Source organism: Cetorhinus maximus, chromosome 23, assembly GCF_964194155.1.
Source record: "Cetorhinus maximus chromosome 23, sCetMax3.hap1.1, whole genome shotgun sequence".
Lineage (NCBI taxonomy): Eukaryota > Metazoa > Chordata > Chondrichthyes > Lamniformes > Cetorhinidae > Cetorhinus > Cetorhinus maximus.
The window spans coordinates 18695531-18717210 of NC_135901.1; the positions used below are offsets into that span (position 1 = coordinate 18695531).

The following is a 21680-nucleotide window of genomic DNA, read 5'->3' on the forward strand; positions in this document are numbered from 1 at the left end:
CTCCATTACCCATGCTCGTGGTCATTTCTCAACCGCTCAGTCCAGCTCCACCAATGCACCTGCCCCAGTCACAGCCCGCATGCTCGTCACAGATCGTAGGGCGCATGCTCCAATCACAGTTGAGCATTGCCCCTGCGCAAAGAGCTCCTGATCTGCTGATAGGGCACATTCTGCAACGCGGGGAATGCTGGGTTAGCGCCCCGCCATATGTTGATCGAAAATTATGTTTTCTGGTCCGATTTCGATTGGAGCCATAAGGACAAGATATAAAATCACAAATACGGCAATCAAAGTGCACGGGCTCTCCACCATAGTTCTGTGCTGAGTGTGATTGAACGGGTCAAGAACGAGAGGGCACAGTTTTAAAGTAATTGGTAAATGAAGCAAAAGTGATATGAGGAAAAACCTTTCTCATGCAGCGAGTAGTTAGGGCCTGGATTGCACTGCCTGAGAATGTGGTGGATGCAGGTTCAATCTAGGCATTCAAAAGGGAATTAGACTGTTATCTGAAAAGAAAGAATGTGCAGGGTTACATAGAGAAGGAGGGGGTGAGGCACTAGGTCATTTGCTCATTGGGAGAACTGGTGCAGACACGATAGGCCAAATTGCCTCCTTCATCACCAAAACAATTCTGTGAACAGCAGAACAAACCCCTACAATCAGATGTGAACTCACTGGAGTCTCAGCAGGTGGAGTGAACAAATATTTGTTTCTACCATATACAGAACAGTTCAACTGCCCTTCGCCAATAAGAAGTCATCAATTGTGAATCAAATTCTTCAAACATCTAAGGTTGGAATGTTAACATATGGGGAAACTCAGTAAATTCCTTCACACACGTGTGGAACCTGAATGGTCTCCCTGCTGTGTCGACTGCACTCTAAGTAACTGGATTCACCGAATAAATCCCTTTCCAATTTCAGCTGGTGAACGATCTTTTCATGGTGGGAATTGACCTGTTAGTTTCCAGCTCACATGGAAATCTCAAACACTTCTGGTAATGAGCTCCACATTCTCAGCATTCCCCAGTTAAAGAAAAGCAAAATGATGTAGATTCTTGGAATCTGAATTAAAATCCCAAAATGGTGGAAATATGATAATAATTATAAGTTAGTCAGCAATAAATCGAATATGCAATTCGGGAGCAACTTCTTTCCCTGGAGGTTAAAGCACAAAATGCTGAGCATATCTGGCAGCATCTGTAGTTTTAGAAATGGAGTTAATGTTTCAGGTCATTTCTGATAACATTTCTGATAAAAGATCATAGACGTGAAGTGTAAACTATTTCCTTAGGAGAGAGGTAAGTGACTGGTGGGGGGGTGGGAGGGGGGTTGTAAGGCATAGATTTAAAGTGATTGTTACAATGATTAGAGATTTGGGGGGTGGGGGGAATCAGCCAGAGGCTGCAAGGGGTCTGGAACTCCCTGTCTGAAGGGGAAGGAGAGGCAGAAACCAGGGGGTCTGGATATGCAACTGAAGTCCCTTACCCTCCAGGGCTATGAACCAAGTGCTGGAAAATGAAATTGGGCTGGGTGACTCGTTTTCCATCTGGCACAGACACGGTGGGCCGGGTGGCCTCCTTCTGTGCCACAAACATTTCTACAATTTCTGAATTTTCTAAACACCTGAAAGGCAGGGATGTGGGGAGAGGGTGGGGGAGTGGCAGGACGTGAATTACTCATTAGGAGAGCCAGCATAGACACGATGGGCCAAATGGCCTTCTTCTGTGCTGTCAAGATTCTATGATTTAAAGATAGAAGTATTTACGGGCCAGGAGGAGACCATTCCATCCATAGTGTCCATGCCAGCAGTAACAGAACAATCTGGTCTAATCCCACGTTTTAGCTCTTCTGAAGGTTGTGGTGCCTCAGATGTTTTTCCAAGTGTTCCTTTCTTTAATTCAAAGGGGGATTTTGCCTCCACCACCACCAGCTCAAGCAGTGATTCCCAGGTCCCCACCCCCGTCCACCCCGTGAGAAATAAATTATTCCACAACTCTGCTCTAATCCATCCACCAATTAGGATAATTTGGATTGTTTAGTCAACCGTGGGTCAGACACTCTCACCTCTAAATCAGAACGTTAAGAGTTAAAAATCCGATTCAGGATGTGAGCACAGCAATCTGGACTGGCAGAATACTGAGAGAGTGCGGCACCATTGGAGGTGCTGCCATTTGGATAAGATGTTAAGATGAGGCCCCCTCTGCTATTTAAGATGGATGTAAAAGATCACTATTTTGACAATGAACAGGGTTCTGCGCCCAGGCCAATATTTATTCCTCAACCAACAGCACAAGAACAGATGATTTGGTCATTATTATGTTGCTGCTTTTGAGAATTTACTGTGTTTCCTACTTTATAACAAGTACTTCACTGACTGTAAAGTATTTCGGGATTCCAGGGGTGGTGGAAGGAGCTACATAAATGTGAGAATTTCTTTCTTCCTAAATCTAAGCCCCTGGTTATTGATCTCATTGCTCACGGAAATAAGTTCTCCCTATCCACTGTATCTAGGTCCCTCACAATTTTAATGCACCACAATTAAATTTCCCCTGAGACTTCCCTGTTCCAAAGAATACAAACCCATTGTATCCAATCCTTCCTCCTCGCTCATTTTGATGTGAATAATGTTCAAGGGGGGCTTCCGAATCCTGTCCCCAATCTGATGTATCAGATCATTCTCTCTGGATCAGGTTTAATGTTCACCAGCTGCTGTTCGTCCCCCAGGAAGTGGCCATTCTAATTCTGTGACTCAGAGTAGTTTTGTTGATATAGGGGCTTGACTGGAACTTCTTGTTTTAAAGTTTCATCATTCATTATACATATTTGGCCTCAGCTACAAACTTGTGTCTTGTGCTTCCAGTGAAACAGAGGAGGGTTTTCACTCATAAAGCAGAAATATTGATATTAACAAAAGCGTGCAAGAAAAAAATTCAGTTTCAGAGTAATGTTACTGCCACAGAAATGGAGAGCTGGGCTTCACGCATTAAAGCAGCAAAGTTTTGCTTTACTGGTTGAACTGGCCGGACATGCAGTAATTGTACATCCAAATCTTTTATTAGAGCAAGGCAAGCAGTGGTTTCCACTGGTGACTCAGTTTTCTCTGAATGCAACGGTGGAAAGGAAATCAACCAACAAATGTCCAGTGCTTCCTGCTCAATCATCGATAACATCATTCACAACTTACACTTCTTGCTGCACATCCTTCCAGATATTGTGATCCATTTTTTCTCAGGTTTTGTTCCTGGATTTAATATTGACCTGCTTTGTGACCTCATTTTGAAATCAGATTCGCTTCAATCTCCAACACAAACTGAATTGCAAACCTGATGGACAAACAATGGCAAATGAGTCAGTCGGTAACACAAATCCCGTGGTGCTCATTTTCAGATTCACCACATTCTGCTCTTAAATAAAAGGAAGGAATATTGCAGTGAAAAGATTTAGAAAGTTGCTGTTGTTTTATTTGTGACCCACTCACTCCGGTATTCCTCTGGGGAATGTAGCCACGCTCATGGCACTTTGAGTGGCTCAACTGCAGGAGGGGGAGGAAAAAGAGGGGAAGAGCAATAGTGGTAGGAGACTCGATTGTAAGGGGAACAGAGGCGTTTCTGCGGCCGTAGACATGACTCCAGGATGGTATGTTGCCTCCTTAGTGCCAGGGTCAAGGATGTCACTGAACGGCTGCAGGGCATTTGAAAGGGAGAGGGCAAACAGACAGAGATCATGGTACATATTGGTACCAATGACATAGGTAGAAAGAGGGATCCTGCAAGCAAAATTTAGGGAGCTAGGAAGCAGATTAAAAAACAGGACCTCAAAGGTAGTAATCTCTGCATTACTTCCAGTACCATGCGCTAGTGAGTATAGAAATAGTAGGTTAGTCCAGATGAATGTGTGGCTGGAGAGAGGGCTTTAGATTTCTGGGACACTGGAACCGTTTCCGGTGGGACCTGTACAAGGTGGATGGGTTGCACCTGAGCCGGAATGGGACCAACATCATTGTGGGGAGGTTTGCTCGTGCTGTTGGGGAGGGTTTAAACTAACTTAGCAGGGAGATGCGATCCTTAGAGGAGGTTCAGCAGGGGGAACCAAAATTAGAAGAGAGAGCGAGTGAGTCTGGAAGGCATAGAAATTATAGGCCAGTTAAGGCACAAGGGAGTTTGGCAAGGTTGGATGGTTTTTATTTTAATGCAAGGAGTCTGATGAATAAGGCAGATGAGTTGAGGGCACAAATTAACACATGGAAGTATGATGTCATTGCTGTCACAGAGATGTGGTTGATAGAGGGGCAGGATCGGCAGCTCAATATTCCAGGATATAGGGTCTTCAGGCAAGACAGGGAAGGAGATAAGAGAGGAGGGGGTATTGCAATATTGAATAAGAAATCAATTATAGCAATAAGGAGAGATGACATCTTAGAAGGCTCCTCAAGTGAAGCCACATGGGTAGAACAGAAAAACAAAAAAGGAGCAATCACATTGCTGGGAGTGTACAATAGGCCCCCAAACAGTCAGAGAGAAATAGAAGAGCAGATATGTAGGCAAATTCCAGAGAAGTGTAAAAATAATAGGGTAGTAAATATGGGCGATTTCAACTTGCCCAACATTAACTGGGTTAGTCATAGTTGTGATAGGTTTAGAGGGAGCGGAATTCTTAAAATGCATCCAGGAGTGCTTATTAAGCCAATATGTAGAAGGTCCTACAAGAGAGGAGGCGGTCCTGGACTTAATATTAGGGAATGAAGCCGGGCAAATGGTAGAGGTATCAGTGGGGGAGCATTTTGCAGGTAGTGATCATAACTCCGTTAGGTTAAAGGTTGTTATGGAAAAGGGCAAGGATGGGCCAGAAATCAGAGTTCTAAATTGGGGGAAGGCCGATTTTAATAAGATCAGATATGATTTGGCCAGAGTGGACTGGGAGCAGCTACTTTGAGGTAAATCTGCATCAGAGCAGTGGAACTCATTCAAGGAGGAAATAGGGAGAGTACAGGGCCAACATATTCCAGAAAGACAAAGGGTGGTACCAACAAGTTCAGGGAACCCTGGATGTTGAGGGATATACAGGATTGGATAAAGAGAAAGAGGGAGGCTTATGGCAAATACTGAGGGCTCAAAACAGCGGAAGCCCTAGAGGAGCATAGAATGTGTAGGGAGGAACTTAAAAAGGAAATTAGAAAGCAGAAAACATCGGCAGGTAAAATAAAGGAAAATTCAAAGTTATTTTACAAGTACATGAAGAGTAAGAGGATAACTATGGAAAGAGTAGGGCCCATTAAGGACCATAGTGGCAGTTTGTGTGTGGAGCCGGAAGATGTAGGTAGAGTTCTCAGTGAATACTTTGTGTTGGTGTTCACAAGTGAGAGGGACGACGTGGGTATGAAAATCAGGCAGAAGGACTGTGATATAATTGAAGAAATTAGCATAGAAATGGAGGAGGTTCTAAGTGGTCTGGCAGGCTTAAAAGTAGATAAATCTCTGGGCCCGGATGAAATGTATCCCAGTCTGTTGAGTGAGGCAAGGGAGGAGATGGCAGGGGCACTGGCAATAATTTTCAATACCCCACAGGAGAGGAGCCAGAGGACTGGTGGACAGGTGGTACCGTTATTCAAGAAGGGAGGAAGGGATAAACCAGGGAACTACAGGCCAGTCAGTTTAACCTCAGTGGTGGGGAAACTATTGGAAACAATTCTGAGGGTCAGAGTTAATCTACACTTGGAGAGGCAGGGATTAATCAAGGACAGTCAGACCTTTGTTAAGGGGAGGTCATGTCTTACGACTTTGATTGAATTTTTCGAAGCAGTGACCAGGAGTGTAGATGAGGGCAATGCATTTGACGTAGTTTACTTGGACTTCAGCAAGGTATTTGATAAGGTCCCGCATGGGAGACTGATAATGAAGGTAAGAGTTCATGGGATCCAAGGCAGTTTGGCAAATTGGATCCAAAATTGGCTGAGTGGCAGGAAGCAGAGGGTGATGGTCGAGGGGTGTTTTTGTGACTGGATGCCTGTGTCCAGTAAGGTTCCACAGGGATCAGTGTTGGGTCCCTTGCAATTTGTGGTGTATATGAATGACTTAGACTTGAATTTAGGATGGTTGATCAATAAGTTCGCAGGTAGAACAAAAATTGGTGGGGTGGTAAATAGTGAGGAGGATAGCCTTAGATTACAGGAGGACATAGACAGGCTGGTCAGATGGGCTGATCAATGGCAAATGGAATTTAATCTGGATAAGTGTGAGGTGATGCACTTGGGCAGGACAAAAAAGGCATGGGAATACACAATGAATGGTAGGACCCTGGGAAGTACCGAGGATCAGAGGGGCCTTGGTGTGCATGTCCACCGGTCCCTTAAGGTAGCAGGACAGGTAGATAAGATGGTTAAGAAGGCACATAGGATACTGGCCTTAATTAGCCAAGGCATAGAATATAAGAGCAGGGAGCTTCTGCTGGAACTGTATGAAATGCTGGTTCGGCCACAACTGGAGTATTGCATGGAGTTCTGGAATCCGCATTATAGCAAGGATGTGATTGCACTAGAGAGAGAGAGCAGAGGTGATTTACCAGGATGTTGCCTGGGCTGGAGAGTTTTAGTTATGAGGAGAGATTGGATAGAATGGGGTTATTTTCCATGGAGCATAGGAGATTGAAGGGGGACATGATTGAGGTGTATTAAATTAGGAGGGGCATAAATAGGGAAGACAGGAAGGAACTTTTCCCTTTGATGGAGGGATCAATAACCAGGGTGCATAGATTTAAGGTAAGGGGCAGGAGGTTTAGAGGGGATGTGAGGAAGAATTTTTTCACCCAGAGGGTGGTGGGAATCTGGAACTCACTGCCTGAAAGGGTGATAGAGGCAGAAACCCTCATAACATTTAAGAAGTATTTGGATATGCACTTGCGATGCCATGGCATACAAGGTTGGGCCTAGTGCTGGAAAACGCAATTAGAATAGTTTGATACTTGTTTGACTGGTGCAGACTCGATGGGCCAAAGGGCCTTCTTCAGTTCTGTAGACCTCTATGACTCGAAATATTGCCATCTAGGGAAGAGTGGCCATAATGGTATTTTATATTGTGTTTGAAAGTGATTTAGTCAAGTCATAGAGGTCTACAGAAGGAGGAGGAGAAGGAAGAGGTGAAGGATGAGGAGGAAGAGGAGCAGGAGAAGAAGAAGGACAACAAAACAATACTATTTCCATCATTCATTAGGTATGGACATCACTGACTAGGTCAGCATTTATTGCCCATCCAAAACTGCCCTTGAGAAGGTGGTGGTGAGCCACCTCCTTGAACCACTGTAGTCCATGTAGTGTAGATGGTGACTGGCTTGGAGGGGAACTTGCAGGTTGTGGTGTTCTCTTGTGTCTGCTGCCCTTGTCCTTCCAGGTGGTAGATTTGCAAGTTTGGAAGGAGCTGTTGAAGGAGCCTTGGTGAGTTGCTGCAGCGCATCTTGTAGATGATGTCACTGTGGATCGGTTGTCGAGCGAGTGAATGTTGAACGTGGTGGATTGGACACTAGTCAAGCGGGCTGCTCTGTGCGGGAGCGACACTCATCCAGGCAAGTGGAGAGTATTCCATCACACTCCTGACTTGTGCCTTCTAGGTATTGGGGAGGCTTTGGGGAGTCAGGAGCTAAGAAACGCGCTGCAGAATTCCCAATCTCGACCTGCTCTTTTCACCACACTGTATCTAGGGGTTTTCTGGTCAATGGCAATCCCTAGGATGTTGATAGTGGAGGATTCAGTGATGGTAATGCCATTGAACATTAATGGGAGATGGTTAGATTCTCTTGTTGGAGCGAAAGTAACTTGCCACATGTCAGCCCAAGTCTGAATGTTGTCCAGGTCTTGCTGCATTTGGACACGACTGCTTCAATATCTGAGGAGTCATGAGTGGTGCTGAACATTGTGCAATCGCCAGTGAACATCCCCACTTCTGACCTTATGGAGGGAAGGTCATTGATGAAGCAGCTGAAGATGGTTGGGCCTAGGATACTACACTGAGGAATTCCTACAGCGATGTCCTGGGACTGAGATAATTGACCTCCAAAAGCCACAACCATCTTCCTTTGAAGAAGATAAAAACAGATCCCAATGAACGTGATTCAGTCCTGGATGTGGTTAACAGCAAAACAAAATCATAGTAGTTACTTGTGAACTTACTGGTGTGTCAGCAGGTGGGATGGCTGAGTGAATCTCTTCCCACACACAGAGCAGGTGAATGGTCTCTCCCCAGTGTGAATTCACTGCTATACAATAAGTTGAGGTGATTGCTTGAACCCAGTCGCACAGTGAGAGCACCTGAACAGTATCTCGTCAGTGTGAACACGTTGATGGTGCATCAGTTCCTTGCAACCTTCATAGCACTACCCACAGTCTGGGCATTTAAAAGGTTTCTTGACAGTTTTGAACTCGCTGATGTGTCAGCAGGTGGGATGACTGAGTGAACCCCTTCCCACACTTGGAGCAGGTGAACGGCCTCTCCCCACTGTGAAGTCGCTGGTGCACAATGAGTTCAGATGATCGCTTGAACCCAGTACCACAGTGAGAGCACCTAAACGGTCTCTCATCAGTGTGAACACGTTGATGGGACATCAGTTCCCCAGAACTTTTATAGCACTTCCCACAGTCTGGACATTTAAAAGGTCTCTTATCAGTGTGAACTCGCTGGTGTGTTAGCAGGTGGGATGACTGCTTGAATCCCTTCCCACACACAGAGCAGGTGAACGGTCTCTCCCCAGTGTGAGTGAGTCGGTGTAAATTCAGGCTGCCGCACTGAATGAATCCTTTCCCACATACAGAGCAGGTGAATGGTCTCTCCCCAGTGTGAATGCGTTGATGTGCAGTGAGGGCTGAAAACTGCCTGAAACTCTTTCCACAGTGAGTGCAGCTGAATGGCTTCTCCTCGATGTGAATTCGCTGATGTGACAGAAAGCTGAATGATTTAGTAAATTCCTTCCCACACACAGAGCAGGTGAACGGCCTCTCCCCAGTGTGAACTCGCTTGTGTGCATTGAGGTTGGATGAAGACCTGAACCTCTTTCCACAGAAAGTGCAGCTGAACGGCCTCTCCTCAATGTGAATTCTCTGGTGTGAGAGCAGTTTGGATGACAGAGTAAATCCCTTCCCACACACGGAACAGGTGAACGGCTTCTCTCCCCAGTGTGAACTCGCTGATGTGCACTGAGGTTGGATGAACACGAGAACTTCTTTCCACAGAAAGTGCAGCTGAAAGGTCTCTCCTCAGTGTGAACTCGCTGGTGTAAAAGTAGGTGGGATGACAGAGTAAATCCCTTCCCACACACTGAACAGGTGAATGGCCTCTCCCCAGTGTGACTGCGTCGATGGTTTTCCAGCAGGTATGGATAACTGAATCCTTTATCACAATCCTCACATTTCCACGGTTTCTCAATGAACCTGGCTTCCTTGTGTCTCTCCAGGTTGGACAATCAGTTGAAGCCTCAGCCACACACAGAACACGTGTGTGATTTCTCCCTGCTGTGATGTTTTTTCAGGCAGAATAACTGGTTAAAGCTCTTTCCACAGTCACTACACTTGAACACTCTCACTCGGGTATATGTGTGTATCTTGGTGCTTTTCCAGTCACACTGAATTTTGAAATCTTCTTTCACATACAGAAGAGAGAAATATTTCTCCTTCCATGGTCACGGGATGTGGGCTTCGCTGGCTGGGCCAGCATTTATTGCCCATCCTTAGTTGCCCTTGAAAAGGTGGTGGTGAGCTGCCTGTTTAGGTTGTGATAAATCAAATGGCTCTGTCAGACCTTGACGTGAAGTTTAGTTTGAGTTTCCTGTCTGTAAATCCTCCTCTTCTAATAACCTGGAAAAGGAATTTACAAAATTAATTCAGAACAAACAATTCTAGTTTCTGTGGAACATTTTTCCTCTCATCTACTCAGAGCTATAAATCCCTGTCCCACACACACTCCCTCATCCCTAGGCTGGAATCCAAACTTATTGCACCATCTGAAGTCTCCACTCTGAGCTTCCCCTCAAGCTCTCCGCACCCCCAACCCAGACTGGCTGAATTCAGTTTTCTGTCCTGTGTGCAGAGTGAGAGTAAAATCAACGAGTCAATAAATTTTCTCTCCTGGTCACAGGCCCCTGAAGTCCCACCCACTCTGTGTTGCATTACCACAATGACCACACATGTGCTCTGCTCGCCGCTGAAACATGAAGACCACCAACATGGGCCTGTTCCCGGGAAAGGCTGCATTTATTTGTGCCACAACACCAGGGGAAGTACTTCCTGCACCAACACAAGGACAATTTCGGACGCGAAAAGTCAGAGATGGTTTTAAGTGCAGCTGGTGCCTTATATCTCATTTTACTATTTGCTGCTGGACTGACATTCTAAATTAAGTTTTGAAATACAAGCTGAAATCTGGTATTAGGGAGTAAATTAAAACACAATCATGTTAGGATCGACTGTTCCCCAAAATCCTGTCAGTCAAATTCTCATCAGAAACACATCAGGGGATTGTATTTTAATAGGTCTTTTCACAGATACTATAAAATTACTTTTAAAAAATATATGAACATATTCTTGGGTAGATAAATAATAAATAACAATATTTAATAGAACAACCACCCAATGTGGGGTTCGACACTCTGACTCTGGGTTTCTGATCTCCATTAACCACTAACTGAGCGGCCGCTTTGCGGATCCACAAAGTGTTTCCAAATCCTCCCCGTCCAGCCGCCGGCTCCATCGCTCCCTCCGCCCCCCCCCCCGGGCCTGTCACCGCGGGGTAAACACGGGGCCTGGGGCCTGGGGCCTACCCCAGAAGTTGATCCAGTTCTCAGTCCAGCCGCGGTTTCCATTCCTACCCTGTGCCCACAATCTCCTCCCGCCTCCCAAACCGTCCGCTCCTCCTCACTCTGTCACCATGACACACTGAGCATGCTCAGAGCGTACACCCACACTGCACCTGCGCACTGGGAGGGGCTAAACCACCCGCCGCCATCTTGGCAGAGGAAGGCGAGTCTTGTTGAGGGAGCGGGCACATGGACGGCCATCTTGGTGAGGGAAGGGGTGAGTGAGGACGGGGCTTCCTCCCCGGTGATAGGCCCGGGTTACCCGGGCAACCGGCCGCCGCCATCTTGTGCTGAGGGTTTTCCATCCGGGTCTTTAGTGAAGGAATGGACAATGAACTGAGTCAGTTTGAAAACTGTTCAGAGGAAGGTCTGAAATCAGATTTACATCCAGATACCTGTAAGGACAATAAACTTTACATCAATTATGTGTTTAAAATGAAATCAGAATGCTAGAAATACTCAGTTCTGAAGAAGAATCATATTGGATTGGAAATGTTAAATCAGTTTCTCTCTCCTCACAGAAGCTGCCAAACCTGCTGAGGATTTCCAGAACTTTCTGTTTTTATTTCAGATTTCCAGCATCCACCGTATTTTACTAAAATTATTATGTTTCTTTGAAATTTTGTTGAATTAGTTAAGAGTAAAATAATTGTTACCATTTAAATGTACAAATCAGTGATATTTATTTATGTAACCGAGACTCGGCTGTTCAGGAACAATGTCAGAAATCAGTTCACAGAAAATATAGTGGAAATCTGGAATTCTGTTGCGATTCAGTGAATTGAAAATTTAAAAACTGAGATTGCTGGACATTTGTGAGGCAAGAGAGAATTAAGGGTCATGGAATAAAGGGAGATGGATGGATTTAACATAAAAATCAGGCATCTGCATACGAGAGCTCAGTGTCTGAGGTTGGACTGATTCTGATTATATTTTGAAGGCAGTGTTCGTTTCCTGTTTCTTTTGTAGATTATCTCCACGCCTGTGGACAATTTGCACAAAGTGAGATACAGGGAAGAAACTGGAGAAGAGGGTTGGTGCAATGACACTGCCTTGTCTGATCCCAGTTTTCACTGAGATAGGGTCTGTAGTGTTTCCATTGATGAGGATTACGGCTTGGAGAAGGATCCAGGATAATACTTTACTTTTGAACTTGTAACCGTCTTTTTTGAGGTCCAAAAAGGCCAAGGACAGTGGTTGGTGCTGTTACTTGCATTTTTCTTGGGCTTTCCACACAGTGAAGATCATGTCTGTGATGTCTCCCAATGGGGGAAACCTCACTGTGACTCTGGAAGGAGCTCATTGGCCACGAAGAGAAGATGATTGAGGAGGTTCCTTGCAATGAATTTTCCTGTGGCAGGCAGCAGGGAGTCTCCTCTGTAATTACCGCAATTAGACTTGTCTCCCTTCTTGAATATATTCACAATCTGACTGTCCCAGAGATCCCCCATCATGGATCCCTCTTCGCTAGTGAGGAATACATGGCTATGCAGCCGGGCCAGGAATATAACTCCACTGTGTTTCAGAATTTCAGCAGGGATTCCATCTGCTCCAGAAAATCTTGGTTTTTTTCAGCTGTCAAATAGCTTTTGCATTTTTGCTGTGGACCGTGGGCGCGCCGAGACTGAGCAGGACAGGGTATTGAGGAATGGAGTTGTGGACGTTCAATTCAAGAAAGGCAGTATAAAAGCAACATCCTCTCCCAAGCCAACTCACCCAGCATCGCGGGGCTAATCACTCAAAACCAGCTCTGCTGGATGGGACATGTTACTCGTATTCCTGACACCAGACGCATAAAGCAACTGCTCTACTCGGAACTCAGTCACAGCAGGAGACTCCAGGAGGACAGCAGAAATGCTTTAGAGATCTCCTCAACATGCCCCTGAAGAGATCAAAATATCCCCACCAACTCCCTGGATTGTGAATGGTCAACATGGAGAAGGCTCATTTGGGAAGGCACCACATCAAAGTTTATTGCAGAAAATAAAAGCTCATGGTGTAGGGGGTAATATATTAGCCTGGATAGAAGATTAGCTAGCTGGGAGAAAACAGAGAGTATGCATAAATGGGTCTTTGTCTGATTGGCAGGATGTGATGACTGAGGTCCCACAGGGGACTGTGCTGAGGCCTCAACTTTTTCCAATTAAATCAATGACTTTGATGAAGTGAGCGAAGGTATGGTAGCTACATTTGCAGACAACACAAAGGTAGGTAGGAAAATATGTTGTGAAGAAGACATAAGGAGTTTTCAGATGGATATAGATAAGTTGAGTGAGTGGAATATAACATGGAATATAATGTGGGAAAATGTGAAGTTGTTCACTTTGGCAGGAAGAATAAAAAAGCAGAGAATTACTTAAACAGAGGACTGCAGAACTGCGAGGTGCAGAGGGATCTAGGTGTTCTGGTGCATGAGTCACCAAAAGTTAGTATGCAGGTACAGCATGTAATCAAGAATGCTAATAGAATGCTATCCTTTATTTCAAGAGGAATTGAACATAAAAGTAAGGATGTTATGCTTCAGTTATATCGAGCAGGGCATCGGTGAGACCACATCTCAAATATTGTGTGCAGTTTTTGTTTCCTTATTTAAGAAAGGACGTAAATGCATTGGAGGCGGTTCAGAGGAGGTTTACTAGATTGATACCTGGAATGAGTGGGTTGTCTTATGAGGATAGGTTGGACAGGCTGGGCTTATTTCCGCTGGAGCTTAGAAGAGTGAGGGGTGGCTTGATTGAAGTATAGAAGATCCTGAATGATCTTGATAAGGTGGACATGGAAAGGATGTTTCCTCTTGTGGATGAGTACAGAACTAGGGGGCACTGTTTGCAAATTAGGGGTCACCCTTATAGGACAGAGGTGAGGAGAAGTCTTTTCTCTAGGAAGGTTGTGCGACTTTGGAACTCTGCCTCAGAAGGTGGTGGAGGCTGGGTCACTGAATATTTTTAAGGCGAAGGTAGATGGATTCTTGTTAGGCAAGGGAATCCCAGATTATCGGGGTAGATGGGAATGTGGAATTCAACACAAACAGATCAGCCATGATCTTATTGAATGGTGGAGCAGGCTCGAGTGGCCTAATGGCCGACTTGTGGTCCTGTTTCGTATGTTCGAGTACATCGAGACACTTGGTCGGGAACACGCAGAGGCGAAGTTGAAGCATCTGAGAGAACGCACGACCCTGCAAACTACCCATCTACCCAACCCTTCAGGCAGCACCTGCCCCGCGTGTGACAGAGTCTGCAGATCAGGCATTGGACTTATCAGCCATTTCAGAACACATCAAATCAGAGTGGAAGCAAGTCATCCTTGATCCTGAGGGACTACCTGAGAAATAGAGAGTCAGGACAGATCCAGGAGATTGGCCTTCCTTCCCAGTGACAGGCCCAGGTTACCCCAGCTGCTGGTTGCCAGTTGAGTGAGGAAGGTGGGGCTTGTTCAGCAGGGTGCAAGGGCAGCCGTCTTGATGAGAGGACATCAGGACTTCACGGTACTAGTGACCAGGAGAGAAAATGATTGATTCATTGATTTTACTCTCAGTCTGCAAACAGGGAGTGGCAAACTGAACCCAGCCAGAGTGGAGGGAGAGAGAAAACTGGGGATGGAGGAAAGAAACTTAACTGGATTCTGCAGAGGCAAGAGGGAGAGTGTGTGGGATGTGGAGCAAAAATAAAAAGCGTTCCACAGAAACTAGAATTGTCTGTTCTGAATTTCTAACCTGGACTTACAGTGATGACATTTGTAAACTCCTTTCACAGGGCATTGGAAGGAGAGGATTTACAGACAGGAAACTCAAACCAAACATCACATCAAGATCTGATGGAACCACTCAATGCATCTGGACCTGAATATCATTGGCCTCTGAATGTGGAAGGAGAAATGTTTGTCTGTGAGAAAAGATTTCAAACACCAGTGTGATTGGAAAAGCACCAAGACACGCACATCTGAGGGAGAGTGTTCCAGTGAACTGACTGTGGAAAGAGCTTCAACCAGTTACACTGTCTGAAAAACATCACACCATTCACAGTGGGGAGAAACTGTACACTGTTCTGTGTGCGTACAGGGCTTCAACTGATCATCCAACCTGGAGAGACACATGGACACCCACACCATAGAGAAACCCTGGAAATGCGGGGACTGTGGGAGGGGATTCACTTGGCCATCCCAGCTGGAAATCCATCGACGCAGTCACACTGGGGAGAGACCGTTCACCTGCTCTGTGTGTGGGAAGGGATTCAGAGAGTCATCCAACCTGCTGACACACCAGCGAGTGCACACTGAGGAGAGACCTTTTAAATGCCCAGACTGCGGGAAGTGCTATAAAAGTTCTGGGGACCTGATGTCCCATCAACGTGTTCACACTGACGAGAGGCCATTCAGGTGCTTTCAGTGTGGAACTGGGTTCAGAAAATCATCTGAGTTCACTGTACACCAGCGCACTCACACTAGGGAGAGGCCATTCACCTGCTTTGTGTGTGACAAGGGATTTATTAATTCATCCAACCTGCTGAGACACCAGCGTATTCACTCTGATATGAGAACTTTTAAATGTTCTGACTGTGAGGAGAGCTTTAAAAGCAACAATAATCTGTTGAGACACCGACGCACTCACACTGGAGAGAGGCCCTTCACCTGCTCTGTTTGTGGGAAGGGATTCACTCGGTCATCCACCCTGCTGACACACCAACGAGTACACACTGGGGAAAGGCCCTTCACCTGCTCCGTGTGTGGGAAGGGATTCATTTGTTCATCCCATCTGCTGAAACACCAACGCACTCATACCGGGGAGAAGCCATTCACATGCTCTGTGTGTGGGAAGGGATTCACTCAGTCATCTAACCTGCTGACTCACCAGCGAGTTCACAAGTGAATGCAGAGGCTGGATTCTTCAGTTATTGCTGCTGTTAATCACATTGAGGACTGAACACTTGGGTTAATCCTGAGGTGTGTAAGAAATGTTTCCCAGCTGCTCTCTTCCATGGTTCAGAGCTCCAAGACACAGAACAGAAGGCACCTTTACAACTGTGTTGAGAGTCAGGAAGAAAAACGGCGAATACTGGAAACGTGCTGTCAAATCAGAGATTGGTGTAAAACTGATCTGTTCCTGACTGAAAGTGAAACGGCAGGTTTAAGTTTCCAGTCGGAAACTGATTGTGGTAATTACGGTTTGAGGATTTAGTGTTGTGTGGTATTTCTGATTCCACCAATGTAAGGTTGCAAGTTACATTTGGTGACCATGAAACTATCATAGATTGTTGTAAAACCCATCTGCTTCATTGACGTCCTTTAGGGAAGGAAATCTGCCGACCTTTCTTGGTCTGGTCTACATGTGACTCCAGATCCACAGCAATGTGGTTGACTCTTAACTGTCCTCTGAAGTAGCCTCGTGAGCCTCTCAGTTCAAGGGCAATTAGGGATGGGCAACAAATGGTGACCTTGCTAGTGATACCCACATCCCATGAAAGAATAAGGAAAAAAATTATATAGAGCCTTCAACACAGTAAGACATCCCAAGGTGCTTCACAGATGATGAAAAGCTTGGTCAAAGAGGTAGATTTTAAGAAGTATCTTAAGGGAGGTGGGAGAGGTTTAGAGAGAATTCCAGAGCTCGGGACCTTGGCAGCTGAAAGCACGGCCACCAATGGTGGAGTGATATATGCGGATGGCAGCAGGGGGAAGGAAGGGTTCAGAATTGGAGGAGCGCAGGGACTTGAAGTGTCGTAGGGCTTGAGGAGGGACCAGAGGCTATCTGTCATGGAGAGAGTGGCTGCTTTCATGGAGCCCACTGGCCCTGTGTTTACAGAATTAGATCAGCCATGAGCTTATTGAATGGTGGAGCAGGCTCGAGGGGCAGAATAGCCTTGTCCTGTTCCTATTTCATATGACCTAATGAAGGTTGGCCTGTTCAGTGTTCGGGCCATCTTGGTGGGGGAACGGAGAATGGCTGGAGCTTCAGCATCCCAGTGACCAGGAGAGAAAATGATTGAGGAGAGAGAGTGTTTCATGGAAACTAGAATTATCCATTCGGAATTTCTATCCTATACCGACAATGGGGACTTTTGTAAACTCATTTTAACAGGGTACCAGACATTGAGGATTTGCAGATGGAAAACTCAAACCAAACATCACATCAAGATCTGACAGAGTCACTTGATTCATAAGGACCTGAGTGTCATTGGCCTTTGAATGTGGAAGGAGAAATGTTTGTCTGTTCTGTCTGTGGGAAAAGATTTCAAACATCATTGTGACTGGAAAAGCACCGAGACACACACACACCCGAGTGACAGTGTTCCAGTGCACTGACTGTGGAAAGAGCTTTAACCAGTTACACAGCCTGAAAAACATCACATCATTCACATGAGGGAAGAAACCGTACATGTGTTTTGTGTGTGGACAAGATTTCAACTGATCATGCAACCTGGAGAGACAGAAGGACACCAACACTATGGAGAAACCATGGAAATGTGGGAAGGGATTCAATTACCCATCAAGCTGGAAAACATCAATGCAGTCACACTGGGGAAAGGCCGTTCATCTGTTCCGTGTGTGGGAAGGGATATTCTCAGTCTTTCTGTCTCCAGTCACACCAGCGAGCTCACACTGAGGAGAGACCATTCAGCTGCACTGACTGTGGGAAGAGGTTCAGGTGTTCATCCAACCTCACTGCACATCAGCGAATCGACACTGGGTAGAGACCATTCACCTGCTCCATGTGTGGGAAGGGAACTCAGTCAACAACTCTGCTGACACACCAGCGAGTTCACACCTGTGAGAGACCATTCACCTACTCGGTGTGTGAGAAGGGATTCACTAATTCATCCCAGCTGCTGAAACACGAAAGAGTTCACACTGGGGAGAGGCCATTCAACTGCTCTGAGTGTGGGAAGGGATTTGCTCAGTTAAACAACATGCTTAGACATCAGTGAAGTCACACTGGGGCAAAGCTGTTCATATGCTCTGTATGTGGGAATGGGTTCACTCACTCACTCATGTAACCTGCTGACACACCAGCAAATTCACAATGGGGAGAGACCGTACACCTGCTCCGTGTGTGGGAAGGGATTCACTCGGTCCTCTCACCTGCTCACACACTAGCGAGTTCACACTGGGGAGAGGCCATTCACCTGCTCCGTGTGTGAGAAGGGATTCACTCTATCACAATATCTGCTCACACACCAGCGAGTTCATAAGTGATTACACGGATTGGATTCTGCTGTTATTGATGCCGTTAATTACATCCAGGACTGATAGTCTAACAATGTTTAGTTTGTTCCTTCTAATGTAAACTGGCTGGAGTTTAATATTTTGGATCTGTTACTGATTTTAGAGGCTGCAGTGTCCCTTTTTAAAGGTACCATCTGTGACCGGTCCCCATAATTCAAGAACTCTCAACGGGAACTCATTTACAATAAAACTCTAAACTTTTACTTCAATCTAAATTTATCATTGCTGCAAAATCTACAATTCAGTGCCTGATTAACATCTTCGATTAGAAAGCGCTGATTAATCCCTGCTGACAATTCATACTGACTTGGACATTCTTCACAGTGACATCTCCATTATGAAATTAAATTATCATGGAATATGAACAAAATAGTAAAATATTTTACAATATCTATAAAAGAATGATGGCTGTAATGGGAATTGGACAATTAAGGGATTAGACAGGATAATACCGCAGGGAATGATAGAGAGATGTCAGAAATATTAGATAATTATTTTGTCTCATTGTTTCCCAGGGAGAGAGAACAGGTCAACAGCGCATTGAATTATTGAGATGAGTAATGTGATAAGTGCATCGAAAGCCAAGAAAGGATGTTTTGGATAAACTAAATAAACTCAAAGAGGATAAAGTGGTCCGGATTGATTGATTTCACATAAAGGAGTGTAGGGAAGAAATAGCAGCGGCAGTACTGCTCATGCTTAATAATTAATTCAAAAGGTGTAGCACCAGAGGACTGGTGGATAGTCAATGTAATTCCTGTATTTAAGAAGGGGGACAGGACATGTCCAGGGAATTATAGACCATTCAGCTTAACATCGGTGGCAGGAAAAATAATAGAATCTCTACTAAAGGTGAGAATAGAAGAACAACTAGAATTGAGAAATACAACAATGAACAGTCAGCATGGATTTCAAAAGGGAAAATCTTGTCTAACCAACCCTACTGAATGTTTTTGGGATGTAACAGAATGGACAATGGTGATGTATTAGGTATAATTCATCTGGATTTTCTAAAGGTCTTCGATAAGATGCCTCATAATAGACTAATGAATAAGGTCAGAGAATGTGGATCAGGGGACAAGTGACAGAATGGATCGCTTGCTCGCTTCAAGACAGAAAGCAGAGAGTAAAGGGGAGTTATTCAGAGTGACAGAAGGTAGGAAGTGATGTTCCACAAGGATCAGTGCTGGGACCACAGCTGTTCACAATTTACATTAACCATTTGGATTTTGGAATCTAATACAAAATCTCTAAATTTGCAGATGATACCAAATTGGGGGGCCGGGGTGGTGTGGGGGGTGGCGTTAGTATTGAGGACTGCAACAGATTACCGGAGGATATTAACAAACTTACAGAATGGACAAATAATTGGCAAATGAAATTCAACACAGAAAAATGTGAGGTAGTACATTTTGATAGGAAGAGTAAGGAGGTCAGTTATTCTATGTAAGGTGTGAGTCTAGGTCAGGTAGAGGAACGAAGGGATCTCGAAGTACAAATACATCAATCACTAAAAACTGTGTCCCAGGTTAGCAAGGACATTAAAAAAAATACAAACCAAGAACTATGCTTTACTTCTCAAGGGATAAAATTAAAAAGTAGTGTTATGCTAAATCTTTATTGGACCTTGATTAGTCCCGTTTGGCATACTTTAATAGCCTTCTGTCTCATTTGGTTTGCATCTTAAGTGTTCAATTCTGTTTTAAACATCACTTGGTGTAGTTCAGGAGCCTCACTCTGCCAAGACAGTACCTGCTGTAATTGTTGCAGAGGAAGACCGTGGGCTGAGAAGGTGAGCAGTGAGCAGGATTCACTGGTCTCTGTTTTCCCTGGAACCACTTCTCAGAAAACTGAGCTTTCCATTTCTCTGGTATCCCAAATTATAAAATGGATATAGAGACACTGGAGAGAGAGCAGAGAAGATTTACAAGGATGATACCAGAAATGTGTGGGTTTACATATCAGGAAAGGATGAACAAGCTGTATTTCTTTTCTCTTGGAAAAGAAGGCTTGAGTGGTGACCTAATCGAGGTCTTTAAAATGATGAAATGTTTTGATAGGATACAGAGAGAACGTTTTCTCTTGTGGGGAAGAGCAAAACCAGAGATCATCAATATATGATAGTCACCAAGAAATCAAATAGGGAATTCAGAACAAACTTCTTTACTGAGAGAGTGGTGAGAATGTGGAACTCAGTACCACACAGGGGGTGGGTGAAGTGAATAACTTGGATGTGTTTAAGGGGAAACTAGACAAGCATTTAACAGAGAAGAGAATACCGGGTTATGATGGTAGCTTTAGATCTCCAAAGATGGGAGGAGGCTCAAGTGGAACATAAACACCGACATGGACTGGTTGGGCTGTTTCTATGCTGTATGTCCTATGTAACCCTATGTAAGGCTTCAACTGATCGTCCAACCTGGAGAGACACAAGGACACTTGCTCCACAGAGAAACCATGGAAATGTGGGGCTGGCAGGAAGCGACTCAGTTGTCCGTTCCTGCTTGAAACATATCAATACTGCCACAAGGGGGAGAGGCCGTTTATCAACTTCCTGTGTAGGAAACAATTCATCAACTCATCCAGACTCCAGAAACATCAGCGAGTTCACCCTGGGGAGAAGCAGTAAAACGTGCTGTGTGTGTGGGAAGACATACACTCAATTATCCAGCCTCTGGATAGACCAGTGAGCTGACACCAGGGAGATGCTGTTCATCTGCTCCATAGGTGGGAAAGGATTTGCTTGTGTGTTCAGCCTCATTTACAGAAAATGCGAGAAAAACTCAGCAGGTCTGGGAGCATCTATGGATAGGGAAACAGAGTTAATGTTTCGAGTCTGTGTGACTCTTCCTCAGTCCTGAACTAACAAATTTGCAATGTAAAGCTAGTCTCAGTAATAGTGACCAAGACAACTGTCATCAATTGTTGTAAAAACCTCTCTGGTTCACTAATGTCCTTCAGGGAAGGAAATATGCCATCCTTATCCAGCCTGGCATTCATGTGATGCCAGATCCACTGCAATGTGGCTGACTCTTAACTGCCCTTTGAATTGGCTGAACAAGCCACTCAGTTGTATTCAAGAAAGTGGCTCACCAGCACCTTCTCAAGGGCAATTAGGGATGGGCAACAAATGCTGGCCTTGTCAACAATGCCCACATTCCATAAATTATAAAGAGAGAAATCACATTCAGGAATGAACCATGTTCATTCACACTACACTGTGTTATTCCCTGAAATAATTCCTGCTGTCTGTCCTGAATGAATCCATTGCATGAACAAATGTTGAAATGTTTGCTCCACACCCACAGGGTTTCATCTGTTTAAAGCCACAAACAGAAAGCTCCAGTTTTCTCCTGGAGTTTGAGAAAAATCAGCTTCCAAAATTACACAGAATTTCAGCCAATGAGGGAGACGTGGGCTCAGCTCCACCCCTCATTCACTCGAATTGGTTGGAGGACCAGGGGCTGTCACTAGGTCCTTCAGTCCCACCCCCTCTTCCTATTGGTCGGAGCTGCGGTCAATCACTCGGGCATTGTGAGCTGTCAGGTGTGAGGTTGCTGGACGGATGCTTCCTTCTCTGCTGTCCTATTAGGAGATCCTGTGATTTATAATAATATATTGATT

General features: G+C 45.0%; 3 protein-coding genes and 1 long non-coding RNA gene across 4 annotated transcripts in view; 2 read left to right on the top strand and 2 right to left on the bottom strand.

Moving 5' to 3' along the window:
* LOC144697047 (uncharacterized) overlaps positions 1-10858 on the bottom strand; it is a 288147-nt gene extending 277289 nt beyond the window's left edge. Inside the window, exon 1 of the mRNA XM_078568830.1 lies at positions 10800-10858. The gene's annotated coding sequence lies outside the window, so the exon portion shown is untranslated. The remainder of the gene's footprint in view (positions 1-10799) is intronic.
* The window catches only part of LOC144697176 (uncharacterized), a 245052-nt gene that overhangs the window by 160665 nt on the left and 62707 nt on the right, over positions 1-21680 (bottom strand). The gene's annotated exons all lie outside the window — the stretch shown is intronic.
* LOC144697150 (uncharacterized) lies at positions 14473-18504 on the top strand. The gene has a single exon (XM_078569001.1). It carries the CDS (start codon positions 14929-14931, stop codon positions 15700-15702), a length of 774 nt encoding a protein of 257 aa, XP_078425127.1. The 5' UTR covers positions 14473-14928; the 3' UTR covers positions 15703-18504.
* LOC144697371 (uncharacterized) overlaps positions 17352-21680 on the top strand; it is a 423816-nt gene continuing 419487 nt past the window's right edge. Inside the window, exon 1 of the long non-coding RNA XR_013580349.1 lies at positions 17352-17376. This is a non-coding gene — a long non-coding RNA (uncharacterized LOC144697371). The remainder of the gene's footprint in view (positions 17377-21680) is intronic.